The 14211-nt window shown below is 39.4% G+C and overlaps 1 protein-coding gene across 4 annotated transcripts in view; it reads right to left on the bottom strand.

Annotated features, from left to right (window-relative positions):
* CAP2 (cyclase associated actin cytoskeleton regulatory protein 2) overlaps positions 1–14211 on the bottom strand; it is a 56468-nt gene that overhangs the window by 21687 nt on the left and 20570 nt on the right. For 2 of the 4 annotated variants that reach the window (XM_075705525.1, XM_075705526.1), the window contains exons 3-5: positions 12882–12959; positions 320–463; positions 1–86 (exon numbers count right to left, since the gene is read on the bottom strand). In XM_075705525.1, coding sequence (XP_075561640.1) covers positions 1–86; positions 320–463; positions 12882–12959 — 308 coding nt within the window. The remainder of the gene's footprint in view (positions 87–319; positions 464–12881; positions 12960–14211) is intronic. The other 2 variants (XM_075705527.1, XM_075705528.1) reach the window with 2 other exon arrangements.

Genomic DNA, 14211 nt, shown 5'->3' with positions numbered 1-14211 from the left:
CTGTGCTTGTAGTCCTTTAATACCCTGTTAGTATAAAAGGTAGCAGCATCATTCATCTCCTTGACGTAAGGGCCTGGTTTAGGAGACTAGGACCATCAACCCATGGTAGCAGGAAACAACAGAAGGAGAAAGGAAGTAAAACGTTAGTCAGACACCTTCCCTGATGAATTAGGTACATTACAAAACACCTTCTTGGGTGTAGTAGACTGAAGAACTATGCAGATGAGACTGCAGAGTTCTGCAAGATTTGGAACTACCCTGGGCCACACCACCCAGAAGCACATTTACAGGCCTCCCAACCATCCTGTGTGTCACTCACCACTGCTATCCACCCAAGGGCAGGTATGCTTTCACTGACGGCTGAGAGGTGGTTGAACATTTTACTTCCTCTGTTCCTTTCTCTGAAGTTCTGGATTTCCTGAATCTTCTCTGATATTGGCTTGAGAAGCATTGCCACCTCATTCTGAAAAAAAAAAAAAAAAAGAAAAGACGACACTGCTGTTACAATGGGTGGTCCAAAAACACCCTGTGGTTTAACATTGTCCTCCCTGCCCATTGATTTAACAGTTGAAAAGAAAGGTCAGCGTATTCTCTACATTAAAGTAACAATTTAATTACCCTACTTTGGTTGCAGCAGCAAAATGCACAGACATTAAGTATTAATAATGTGTTGCAGCAAAAATTGTTCTCAGCACTGGCAGCATTTTTACATGCTGCCCAGGTTAAGACCCATAGAGACCCCATAGCTCAGAGTTAGCAGAATGCTTGTATTTTTCATCTGACATCCCTGGAACTTTTTGAGAGTATTTACACTGGCTTGAGCTTTTCAAGTTATTAACCAAGTTGTTCTTTCTATAAGAAACACGAACTACTTGTTAGGTTAGTGGCCTCTTATCATCTGGCAACAAGACTGAGAAAGTAATACACTGAAGGCAGTATCAATTTTAGCTTTCCCTATTGGTATGTTTTAATGTTTTAATTTCCTTTGGCTGCAAGTAACGTGGGAGGATTTCATGGGAAACATGCTGCCTGCGAGCCATGGTTTGGCGACATTCTCCTGTGTTAATCAGAAACTAATGGTATCCAGGGGAATGACTGTTGAGCGGAAGGAATAGTGTCTGGAGTGAAGAGAAAAGCAGAATGAATGTAGAAGCTATCCAAGCTCTTTCCTGTGCAAAGTGAATGCTAATCACACTGGCCCAGTGTCTCAGAAAAACTAACTTAGAGCACTAACTTACTGGGAAAAATTCTTCCACTCAGAAACAGCACATTTAGGGACAAGGAGTCATTAGTTTACAAGCAAAACAACTTCTATACCTTGCAACCCTATAAAATGTTCCTGTAAAACCAGTCCAATTCTTTATTGCAAAAGTATGCTCACGGAACCCATACTATGTCCCACCAAAGACAGTGCACCATTCTGATTTTCCCTGGTACTTCATGTGGAAATCACTCAGGATGTAGCGGAACTCTGTATTTTTTCTCACCTTTTCTCAGGACTACTTGTTTAATAGAATTAAGTGCTTGCTGGAGACATCTAATCGTCATATTCTTGAGGACTAATGCCGTCATGACACACATAGGACAATGTGCGCATATGTCCCGCTTGATCTCTGTCATCTCTAAGATATTTCTTTTCACCTTTCCACAAGACCTCAGCTTTACAGAATTTTATGTCACCTTAAAATAAGCATGTCTGCTACGGATCAACATAGGTCAAAAGACACTCCAGAAAACATGACAAAAAGAGGTTCCGCATTTTTAAAAGAATTTTCATCCAACTATGGAGCCTTAATATTTTAGTGGTAATGTAATTTTGAGAAAGGCCTATGCATCTGAAATGCATGGGGATATTTGGTCTTCTCCTACAACAAAGTGGGTTGGGAGAAAAGAAATATTTACTGTATTACTGGGAGATGAAAAGATTTTTTTGGATGGCTTAATGACCAGCATAAGTCATTAAGTACGAAAAAGCCCTGAAACCTCCATGATTTGTAGTTCTTAAAAACTGAGTTTGCTGCCATAACATGATAAAGTCTGCAGGAATTCTTCTTTCTAATCTTTGCTTGTTTACAACATGATGCAGCCGGTTGGTTCTTTCTTATTTTGCAGGGAAATCTTTCAAGGATGACAGTAGTTAACAAAACTGAAATTTAAGAAAGTGCTTGTTCTGCTTTAATATTATGCCAGTTTTCCTCCCATAAAGTCTAAGGGATATTTACAGCCCTTAGCTTACTGTGAATCTTCATGGCCCAGTTCCAGCCAAAGAGAATATCAGGGCTAAAAATACAGCTCCACAGATGCCTGGTATATCTAGACAGCACTGGGAGGCAGCACGTTTCTGTGGATAGGGCACAGAAGTGGGAGTCCATAAATAGGGGTTCTCTTTGCAGCTCTCCCACCAAATTATCATCAGGTTCCAGAAAAGCTGTGTTACCTTTCTGTGCTTCAACTTCCTATATATGAAATGATGCTAATATAGCTGTTTTATTTTGTAGAATACTTTGATATCTACAGATAAGAAGGCAAAATTAAGGCCGAACATTTTCCTGAATGGTACCGTAAGAGCCACACCTCCTCCTACTTCTACTAGAAAAACTCTCAACCACTTTTGTGAGGGTGTTCTATCAGTGGTACAGACAGAATTTCTATCCCTCAGAACACAGAACTTAACCTGTCCAGTGAATCAACTGTTTATAAAAATGTAGTGGATTTACCTGCTTTCACAGAAAACGTGCCCTGTGGGAGTTTTAAAGTTGAAGTAGATATTGTTAAGGAAAGCAGCTCGAAGTAATGATTCACTTGGCACTGTAGTGACACCAGAAAGAGCCACAAAGGGCTTGAGGCTTTGCTCAGCTCTGTCCCATGGGAGATGTACTGGGAGAACAGTACAGCCTGCCTTCCCTTCACTGTGCACACGTCCTGTTCTGCAATGGCTGCCGGCTGGCTGCACAAAACGTGTCTGTGTGTTTGCACAAGCTTCTTGTGATCCAAATTTCTGTGTAAGGGTTGGACACAAAGGAATACCGGCCTGCAAGGAATCACTTAATTGAGTCCTGTCTCCCCACAGTCAGTTCTAAATTTTTAGTTAGTGATTAAACTGCAGATGAATTATAGTGTATATGGCACACGGGTATAGAAAGGCTCATTAATTCTGGCAGTAATCAGTCTTGTTTGGCTCTACAATGCAGAACCAGTTGTGCTGAGGGTTCTAGAAGAATAATCTCTTTATTGCAATGAATATTAAAACAGCTGGTTGTTAATAAAATGATTGTCTATACTGTATCTCTAAGAAAAAATGAATTCAAGGAGATGAGTCAGAGCTGTTGGAAAAATCTTCAGCATGCCTTTGGCATGTGCTAGATAACATTTCTTGTCATTTAAGACACAGCACAGTTGTTTAACAGAAATTTAAGAGTCTTTGTATAAACACCATTCCTATTATAATATCAGTTTTGCTGAAATGTTTAAAAATTCAACAGTGGCACAACTTGGAAATATAAAAAATAACTCCCAGTGTGCTTTTGTCCTTTTTTAAATAATTATTAAAAACAGATGGTCTTTTAAAATATTAATACCTAAACAACCAGACAGTTTTGATCCATGTCTTATAATTCTTATTAGAAAATCAAGAGTAGTAAGACTACTGCAGTGATTAGCCAAAACACTCCAAAAAAGTTACAGCATGCAACAAGAACTGCCTCAGGCTTTGGCTTCAGAGACTTAACAGTCTCAGCCCAGTCTCATAAAATGGCCTGACATACCAATATTCCAACAGACCACACCAAACAGACTTTCTTCTCCTTCATATTTTTGTAATACTCACACAAGAAGTCCCCCAGATGACAGGTTTAACAGGACTGGGGCACATGGATTTAATTCAGATGAATGGCCAAACTTGGGGTTTGTGATTTTTGTGATTTGCCTGTGAAGTCACACTAAACTGAGTGGCTTGCTTAAACTTTGGCTGCTTGAGCCAGTGATTACTTGAAAATCTCAGCTTTCATTTGAGAAAACTGGTATTTTCTCAGGACCATTGTTGTCCAGAAACCTGCCAGCATGAATCACAAAGGCACAAAACCCAGCAGGTAAATAAAAATACAGTTTTTAAAGATCTTATGTATTTTTAAGCTAATCTTACATGGTTTTGAGGGGTGAGATTGTTTACTGAAGAATTTTTATGTTGATGGGTGGCAACGCAATTCAGACCTCACTATTATAGTGTTTAAATCAACCTGACCTATTATGAAAAAAACATGGCGAGGGAACAAATACCCTTTTAAGTTATGCTAACTGAGGGGGTGGCAACCTTTGGTGTAGGAGCAGTAAAAGAAAGCTGAGAGCATTTGGGATCAGCAGCCCCTTCATTTTACTCAGCTGCAACCAGAACCACATGACTACAACCTTTATTCCATGGTCTACAGTTCTATTATTTTCTTCTGTCAGTTCAAACTGTCCATCATACTTACATTGTATTTTTCACAGGCAAGTTTGAAACATGGAGTTGATTTGAATCAGCTGTCTTTGTATATGTTGGCAGGCAGTGCAGCCTAATAGGAGTGGTTCTGTAGTGCACAACAGTTGGTGCTGAGGACCTGACATTCACACTATATGCGTTTGGCCGGGGCTATTTTGGACTAGCTGTAAATCGTGGCTTAGGTGCTGTCTGGGAGTGTATCTTCCATTTAACTTCATCAGAAAGATAACCATTTTGTACACCCTAAGACGGCTCTACAGTGTGAATTGCAGCGTAGTAAATGGGGCTGATCTGAAGGAAAAATATAGTCCCACTGTGAACTAAAACACTAACATAGACACAGCCATTATCTCTGCAAACAGCCTAGTACAGTCCCATCCCACATTTCATACTTTCAAGGGATGAAAGATGTCATGGATAGCGTGTGCCACACTCTATGCTAACAATTCAAAAGGTGAGCTTCTGCTCTCAGCTGAGACTTGATTCCCTCTACTGTAGATGAAGAAAGAGAAGTCCCTGAGGAATTCTTTCCACCTATTAATAGATGTTAGAAGACTATATATTAGAAAACGTTAATAGATGTGAAGGCTGCACTCTAGAGGTGCTGCCATTTACTCTGAAGAGAGCCTAGAAAGACACCTTATGCAGCATGCCTACCTTGATAGTTGAAGTTGATGAGCAGAATCCCATCCTGTGTCTATAGCAATAAGATACTGGAAGCTTCAGTGATCACCAGTGAGATGCATTTCTGCTATGAGTAGCTATGATTCTAGAACTAAAATAGTTTCAGATTAACTGTAATTTCCCATATTATGTATTTTGTGACAGGCAATCTGTAAAGACAACTTTAAAATTTAAGTTAGTCCTTTTTTTGTATATATGTGGTTTAAGAGAGGCCTGTCTTTGTCGTAGCTGTGTATCAGCAGTCTGAATGGAATCAGTGTTCAGATTAGGCTGCGGAATAACCTCTTTCTTTAAGTATATAGAAAATATATCTTTTTTCCAGAGGTGAATCTAAGCTAGTTGGTAACTTTGAGCCTCCCAATGCTGCATCTGGATTCCTCAAATGCTTACTTGTTTTTTTTTTTTTCTTTTCATTATTACTTCCATAGTGAAATATTACCAGCTTTTGTTGGCAGCTGTCAAATGGTTCTTTTAGCACTGCCTATCTCCATCTCTCCTTGCAGAAAGTGTTTCACATTTGGTACTACAGTTTTGCTCTTAAAATTGCAGTATAACCTACTGCACCTTAATCCAATGCTTTCTCTGCAAGCATTTTTCTGATTGGCAGTAGAGACCATCAGTGAGATCTTTCTCTATGATCACTACATTCATGTCCCTCTAGTATTCCGATATTTTCAGGGTTCAAAGGTCTCCTAACTAACCATAGAGAGACATTAATTTATTCCGGTCTTGTTTTCTTAGACTGTAAATCTTTGACATAGTGGTGTAACAAGTGTTTGATTTGTTTGTCAATAGTATAGGTTTTGCCACTTCAACTCACTGCTGTGCAACAGCAGGACTATGACACAGAGAGACAAATCTGCAGAAATGTCCGGTCAGCTTCATCAGCACAGAAGCTTAGGCACATTTGTGTGCTTCCAAAGAGACTTAATTGGTATTTGGCTTTTATTCCTCTTAGATAGCACATAAATTCTCAATCTAACAGCCAATATTAGCTGTAGCAATTTTGTACTTTGTGGGGAAAAAAAGGGAAGACCAAACCATAACCCCACATGACAAAGTTTGTTCATTTGTGGGTTTGTTTTGAAATGTAAACTCTGAGGGAGGGCAAATGGAGAGGAACATAAAGACAAATACCTTCTAACCAGTGGAGAAATCCAGGGCTTGATACAAACTGCATGCATCCATTTACAGCAGTGTGGAATCACACCCAACGCTCTTGGCCAGGACCCTGGCTGTTTTTTAAATGGACTTGAATGCGCTATATGTTGTTTTCCTCTCCATGGGCAGTACATTCAACAAGGAAAGGTCCTCCTGCTTTAGATCTGATGAGCCTTTGCTAAGACCAATTAGGTTTCACATGGGGTATGTCCCAGGACAGGGATGTTAGATTGTGCAGGCTTCCAGCCTTGGACATTCATGTGTTTCACCTGAGATTTCTCCAGAGAAAAACTGCAAGGCTGCCAAGTTCAATAAGCAGTCCTGGAGTCTCCATAACTTTCAGAATTCAAAAATCATTGGTTGTGGTCTGAGTTAGATCAAAGTAAAATTAGAAAAACTTTAAATAACCCATGAACTGAAAAGCCCTGCTTTTCAGTCCCTTTTAGAAGTGCTTTCCCTTTTAGAAGATCATGCACAGTCCAGAAATCCTGGGAAATAATTGGGTAGCACAGAGAAAGGAGTGTACTGGTTTGGATTTGTGTTTAGCAGAAATAAAGAATATGATACTTAGTGGAAAAGGGAGCGTCCCATCAGCATAGTTGAGTGGGATCTCACATGGCGCAGTTTGAATATCAACATTGCTACAGGGATTGAAAAATAGCCTAGTGGTTTTACGACATTATTTTAGAACACAGCAGAATTCCAGTAAAGAGTCTGTAGGATCCCCAGAATTGCTTAGCAGGTATGTCAGTTGGGGAGCCAGACAAGATACAGAGTATCGTCTTTGATAATATATTTCTTATGGGGTGATGCTGTTCTTAGTCGAAGTATAGACATACTGGAGTAAACAAGTGCAAGGAGTGTTTGCTTACTGGAGCCTGGTTCTTGCACAGAACATGAACTGCTGGAGAGCCTGCGCCTGGTGGCGTTGATGTGAGCCAGGCTAGAGGTGTGCGATAATGTGCATCTCCGGCTCTATTTCTCTTCTGTACAGTCTGGGAGATGTAGCACTGATCGTGGCCCTTTCTGTATTGCCTGGATCCCTACGTGTCTCTGGGCCTTCTTACGGTTGAGTGCACTGCCCCTGGGGCAGAACTGAATCTCATATGCATCCATCTTTTTGTTGCAGGGGCTATTGACCTGGGAGTTTTGGCAAATGCAAGTGAGGAAAGAGAAATGGTACAAGGATACTTCCAGAAGTTAACTACAAGAAATACATTGAGGTGCTGGAGTGTGTCATGTCCAAAGAAGAGCAACAGAGCTGGTGAAGGGTCTAGAGCACAGTTCTTACGAGGAGCAGCTGAGGGAACTGGGGTTGTTTAGCCTGGAGAAAAGGAGTCTGAGGGGAGACCTTATCGCTCTCTACAACTACCTAAAAGGAGGCTGTAGCGAGGTGGCTGTCGGCCTCCTCTCCCAAGTAACAAGTGATAGGACAAGAGGAAACAGCCTCAAGTTGTGCCAGGGGAGGTTTGGATTGGATATTAGGAGAAATTTCTTCACTGAAAGGGTTGTCAAGCATTGGAGCAGGCTGCCCAGGGAAGTGGTTGAGTCACCATCCCTGGTGGTATTTAAAAGACGTGTCAATGTGGCACTTAGGGACATGGTTTAGTGGTGGACCTGGCAGTGTTAGGTTAACAGTTGGACTCGATGATCTTAAAGATCTTTCCAACCTACATGATTCTATGATTCTATGATTCTGTGATTCTATGATCAGAAAATATAATGAGCTTGAGGCTGGTTAAATGCAGTTGAGTGCCTTTGAGACAAAATTATGAGATAACAGGTGTCGGGAGCTATCTGGACCTGAAACTGAGTAAGAGTTTACAACAATATCCAAAAATGAGCTTGTGAACGCTGTAAGGCAGCAGGCTAGCGACTGAACACTGTCAGTTGGTCCATCACTGTGGCTGTGACCACATTTTGCATGCAGTTGTAGGCTTGCTGATAACAGAAATATGTCAACAGTTTGGCAAGATTTCAGAGAACAGGAGGGGGGAAGGGGTTCCCTTTGGAGCTCAGGACTCTCAGGTTCTGTCTGTGTCACTCTTGGCACCTTCTGTAAGTTTGGGACCTGAGGACCTTAAAAGGACTGAACCAAATTCTTCCTTAAGCTATTTCTAGATACCGAGGTGCAGGTTTGCAGTAGTCAACCAAGTAGAATGGCAGCAAAACTTAGCTCAAACTCTTTTGCATAAGTAAGTAATAAATCAACGAGGTGAGAAGTATCCTGCTCTTCACATTTTTGGAAAACAGTAAGGGTGATCCCAGTAAGTAGGAGGAAAAGCAGTGGGAAATGGAACGACATAAGCAAGTCAAGGTAATTAGAAAACAAATCCTGCTAGGATGCAGAATAAGAAGTCCCAGGAGTCCTGTTATTGAAGTACTTTAGAAATAGAAGAGAGAAAAAAATGAGCAATCCTACACTGACAGAGAGTAGGAAACTGTAAATCTTCATCTTTGATTTCTATATAAAAATTCTGAGAATGAGTCCTTTATTCAAAGAAATTGCCACAACTATTCTATTCCTACAATGGATTTTTTTGCTTGACTATAAAAAATTAAAAACCTCAGGATTTGTTCTCATGGCTCTAAGTCTAACTTCAAATACAGTTTCTTGGGTTTCAGGGGTTTTTTTCCCCTTTTCTAGGAAAAAAAGGGAAAGCTCTCCTTTACCTCTCACTTTCTTCCACCCCTCTCCTCCCACCTGTGTGCAGAATCTGGATATTTAAGCTAGGTATTTAATTGGAATGTTTGTCTGCACAATGTTAGTAATTAAATCCATGAGCTCTGGCAGTCATATGAACTCAGCATTTTTTTTAAATGAGAAATTACGTAATCCTTTATAGTCCGAACTGCATCTGTCATTTAAATCTGCTTGTAGTACTTCTTACCACAAGTATGCTTATCCTGGATATGGTTATATTGATTCACAGAAAAACTTATCTCATTAACTAGTTCCCAGTATGGGAACAATGGATCATTCATGCCCTCAAAGCAACTCTTAAAATTGTTTGAACTCTTCAAGTGAAATGAAACAACTCATAAAGAGAAGACAGTATATAAGTTACCATTCACAAAGAGTTCAGTGCAGTGACTTCGAGCAGTGATCTTATATGTTAGTATTCATGATCATAAATTAAAAAAAAAATTGTTAAACAGATAAACTTTCTCAGGAACACTAATAACTTAAAATTATTATACAATACAATAATAATGTTTCTATCAGAATTGTATTTGGCTTAGACTGTAGAGAATAGAAAATTCAGATCCATACTATTTCATAATGTTTTGTGCAGGTTTATGTTAAAATCTATGTTCTGAATTGCCCAAGCCACATGTAAATGTACAGTCTCAAACTACCTTTTTAAACAGCTTCTCACAGAATATAGCAATATTCAAATCTATTTTCCCTTCTCCATCATCTCTGTACTATCTCATAAGCAGTAAACAATTTATAATACATTTTTTTTGCTTCAGTGTTTGAAGTTTGGCATCAGAAAATAATTTCTAATAAGTGGATGAACTGAAGAATCCCATCTTGCTGAACGAGCCTATATCCAGCAGCCATTAGGTGGGATACACACAAACAGGAATATCAACCAGTGGCTTTGTCATGTGAGCTCTTCCACTGCACATACAAATATAGAACATGACCATAAAAAGTAACAGAACATGCTCTCTGTGAAGTAATTTATTGCAGTTGATGCTAGATTGGTATGCCAGCTGGAATTACCTTCTCGGCTCCTACTGTTTTCACATATATAGATAATAAAGGCTGTGTACTGCAACAGATTCCAGATGAAAAAATATCAACATCATGAACAAGAAGCAAAACACTGCAAAAGCAACTTCAGCAAGCTTAACTTTGGAAAATGTTTGCTAGTGACTCATAGCAGGAGTTAAAGAGCTAAATGAATACTAGGACTCAACATTCTCATAGAGGGGAAGAATACTGCTTTTTGTACGATATACATTTCTCTCTTTGCTGAGCACAAAAAAAATCTAAGGATTATTATACATATAGGAGCTTTCTTTTTGTTTGAATTCCTTATTCATTAGTTTGTAAGCTGCAAGAGCTGAGCTAATTTATTTTTCCAGGGCATTTTCCCCTCCCTCTTTTTTTTTTAAAGGCACCATGTATGACATCCCAACATGACAGGAACTCAGTAAATCCCCTCAGTCTCCACACCGCTGTCTCTGAATGTCTACAAAGCTACTATGCCATAATCGCAACTCGCTGGCTCATTCACAGCTTTACATTATAAAGCAAACAGTCTAGACAGCTGAATGACAGAATTACTCTCTTTTCTCTTGCATTTATAGATATGCTGTCATCTTCATTTGCTTTTCTCTACTCTGTGCATTCTGATACACTAATGATCAGCTTTCCTGTTTGGATTCCACACTGACTCCGTGGCTCTAGGCTATAAATACAACCACAGCCCAGATGACATCACATCAATAAGGTCCTGGGGGGAGGACCCCTGCTTCTTTCCTTCTCCTGGGTTAGCTGGTGATAACCAGCTTTTTCAAAATGTTTAACCGATGTGGCTTTACAATAGGACTTTTTTCCCCATTGAGATGGAGATATAAAAGCCTAGTGCCTGGAACCGTCACTCTCTGCAGTGGAAAATATTGTTCAAGTTGCACAGAACAGGCAGCCTTCAATTATTTTCAGGTCTGTCTATCATATAGCTGAATGTATCTGTGCAAAAAATATGTGCAAAAAAGAGAAAAAGAATGAACAACAGCATGTGTTTGGATGCCTATCAAAAATATGTACCTAACAGTCTTTATGTTAAAAAAGCTTAAGTAACTGCACTGGGTTTGTTCTCACTGAGAAAGAAACTTTAGTCTGTAATATTCCTGGTATTTCAACTTTGGAATGATGTGTACACACGTATCATGTGGCATTTCCTCAGTGCTAAAAGATAGTTAAATGATAAAAGTATACTTTCTTGCCTTCAATGAGTTGCAGAAATCTATGCAAGCCTGATAACATGCAACTAAGACATGGCCAGCTCTGGTGATGTTTATGACAAGGTTTTTATTATTTGTTGCTTTTCTTAATGTTTCTGTAACTGTCATTCTAGATTGCTGGAGAATCTCTTTTTAGATCTATGGGGTTTTTTTTTCCTTGTTTTGTTGCCATTTTTAAAATGAGAGTTTCTAAACTTTATAGCCGAAAAAATCTCAAAGCCTTGACTTGAGGTCAGAAACTTGTAAGGGTAAAAGTGGGGAGAAGCCACTGCCATTCTCACTTGAAAAGCAGAGAAAATCATACCAATAGCACATCAGCACAGGAGGCCAAACAGTGAGCCATAGCTTTTACTCTTACCAGACCTGGGACAATACCAACACTTCAGAACATTGCATTACATTATGGGCCATTAGAAACTGTTCATTGGGGAACATTTTACCTACGAGTATGAAGAGTTTTGTGGGGCACTGGGTGCAATTGTATTCACAGCCAATATAAATGACTGCTTGAGGCCTGTACCAGTGGGAATTTTGCCTGTTCTCTGTGAGTCATGACCCACTTTTACTCTCTGAGATCAGGGACAGCTGGAAAAACAACTGATCCCTTCTTGCTTGGAACTCTATAAATCTAAAGTCTCGCCTGGAATATCTGTGCTTTTTTTTTTTTTCCTTGAGTACCCTTGCCATTAAAACATACACATTAGAAAAACTTCTAATTTGTGTCTCTAAGAACAACAGTGACAGCAAAAGTTCAATAATTTATACCAGTTGCAGTGAGTTCTGATTTGAAAATACAGAGTCTAATGAATTATGGAGTGGGAAGCTAGTGGAAAAAGCAGAAATGAAGGCTGTGGAGAGACTGTGCAAGTGAAGTCTTCATTCTCTGCACACTCCAAGAAGGAAGTTTCAAGGGTGGTCCCACAGAAGGGCTACATGATCGCTATTCCTAGGAATGATACAGTGCTGCTGGGCAAAAACTTGTGCCCTCTAGAAACTACAAATGAGATTTCATAACAATTCCACAGCTTCCCTGAGCTTTCTAATTGTGAGGGGAGGATTTAAATAGTTGCCACTAAAATAAGTACATAAATGAGCTAGATATCAGTTGTTTTTTTCATTTTCTTCAAAAAATGCTTTGCCTTCCTTCCAGAATTGGCCTAACCTGGACCTCAGCTTGAAGAATACTGAGTCTATGGGCCAGTATTGATTTTTCTCTCACTAGCTTATGCCCTGACTTCAAAGTCTGTCATATAGCATCCCTGGGGGGCTAGCAAAAAGCCATTCTATTCCATGGCATTTCCAGCTTCCAGGGAAACACTGATACCACTCACAGCCGTAAAGTGGAAATCTTTGGTTTCTTCAATGATCTTATATGTATTGGTACAGAAAAGGTTCTTAACTCTGAACCATGACTTTCTGATTATTACAGTGCCATGCTAATAACACTGAAAGCAAGCCTCTAAGTGCACTGTATAAATGAAGTAACAAATAAAAGCAAATGCAGGGATTGATATTAAACATACAGGAATACAGCCTTTTTAATACACCGCCTCTTGAAATGCTAGGTCACTTTTCTTACCTCTTGAGGCTCTTGACATTGAGATGCTAACACCAGGAAAGATCTCTGCGCTTGGAAAGCAGCACGTACCATCTCTGCCTGTAACAAAAGGAGGAATATAAATTAAACCTTAGCCTGTAACCTCCAATACCTCTTCTTGGCAGCTCAAAGTCAAGTGTGACAGCTCAAATCTTTCTTGCTGCTTCTCATCTAAATCACAGCAACGCTGACTGGAAGAAATGTATTACAGTACTAGCTTAGCTATAAATTTTTTTTGAAACCTAAGGTTAAGTTCCATATCTTCTTCAGATAGGAAATAAAATGAGTACATACGCAGTCTTTTGGTTATCATTTTTAAGATTAGTCGCAGGAGGACTTAATTTTAACACTTCAGAGAATGTCTAGGCATTTTACTGGCAACGTTTGTACTCGAGTGCATGATAACAACTTATATACCGCTGAGAACGGCAACCTGCAAACTTTCTGTTGAACTGTAACTTAGGCTGTAGTGATGTTTAAGAAGAGTTGAGCTTGGCATATTTGCTGAGTGTCTGTGCTGTAATTCATCCCTTGCCTGTCCTCTGTGAGCAGACCCTAAGGTCGATGGGTATGAGAGATGGTGACTGAAGATTTTTGGGCACTTTTCCCCCACAGAACTCTAGAATTTGGGTTAAAGCTGCATCTGACAGCATGTTTACATCCTAACGGTGTGGATGGGAGGTAAATCTCTACACTCCCTGGTGTTCCCTACTGTTCAGATTTCTGGTCTTTTTGGTTTTTTTGAACACTATACATTTTCTGTACATTATGAATGATGTACATTGATTAGAATCTAATCGCTATTTCAGTATCACTTCCACCTCATTCAAGTGGATGAGTAGTGACTAGGAGAAAGCATTATTGGTATAGAAAAGAACTATTCATAACTCAGGTATATTGCTAAATAAATAAAAAAAAACCAACCCAAATGCTGTTAAGTTAATCTAATATGAATAGGTACATTTATAATCACTTTGTGAAAGGGTGGGGAAGCTCATGCTGTTTTTCCTTGGGGTTTCTTCAATCTAAAAAGAAAACAAGGAAATTTTATATACAGGTCTATGTGGATGTAACTTAAAATACATAAAAGTCAGGGAACTTGAAGTTGTAGCAAAGTAAAACAGCCGAATTGTGTTTATTCATCTTAAAATGTGATGGCATGAATAAAACATAATCTGTTAGGAGGAAAATCACTGCAAGGAAAATGGTGAAAGAGGCCTAACTTGGACAATATGTGGGGAGAAGGGGATGTTATGGCCTGACAGGCTGAGATTTGGAAGAGGGTAATCATCTCTATAAATAGATAAAGAAA

The sequence above is a fragment of the Pelecanus crispus genome, chromosome 2 (genome assembly GCF_030463565.1).
Source record: "Pelecanus crispus isolate bPelCri1 chromosome 2, bPelCri1.pri, whole genome shotgun sequence".
NCBI classification, from domain to species: domain Eukaryota; kingdom Metazoa; phylum Chordata; class Aves; order Pelecaniformes; family Pelecanidae; genus Pelecanus; species Pelecanus crispus.
The sequence above is the reverse complement of the archived record's forward strand: the minus strand, read 5'-3'. Positions and strand labels throughout refer to the sequence as shown.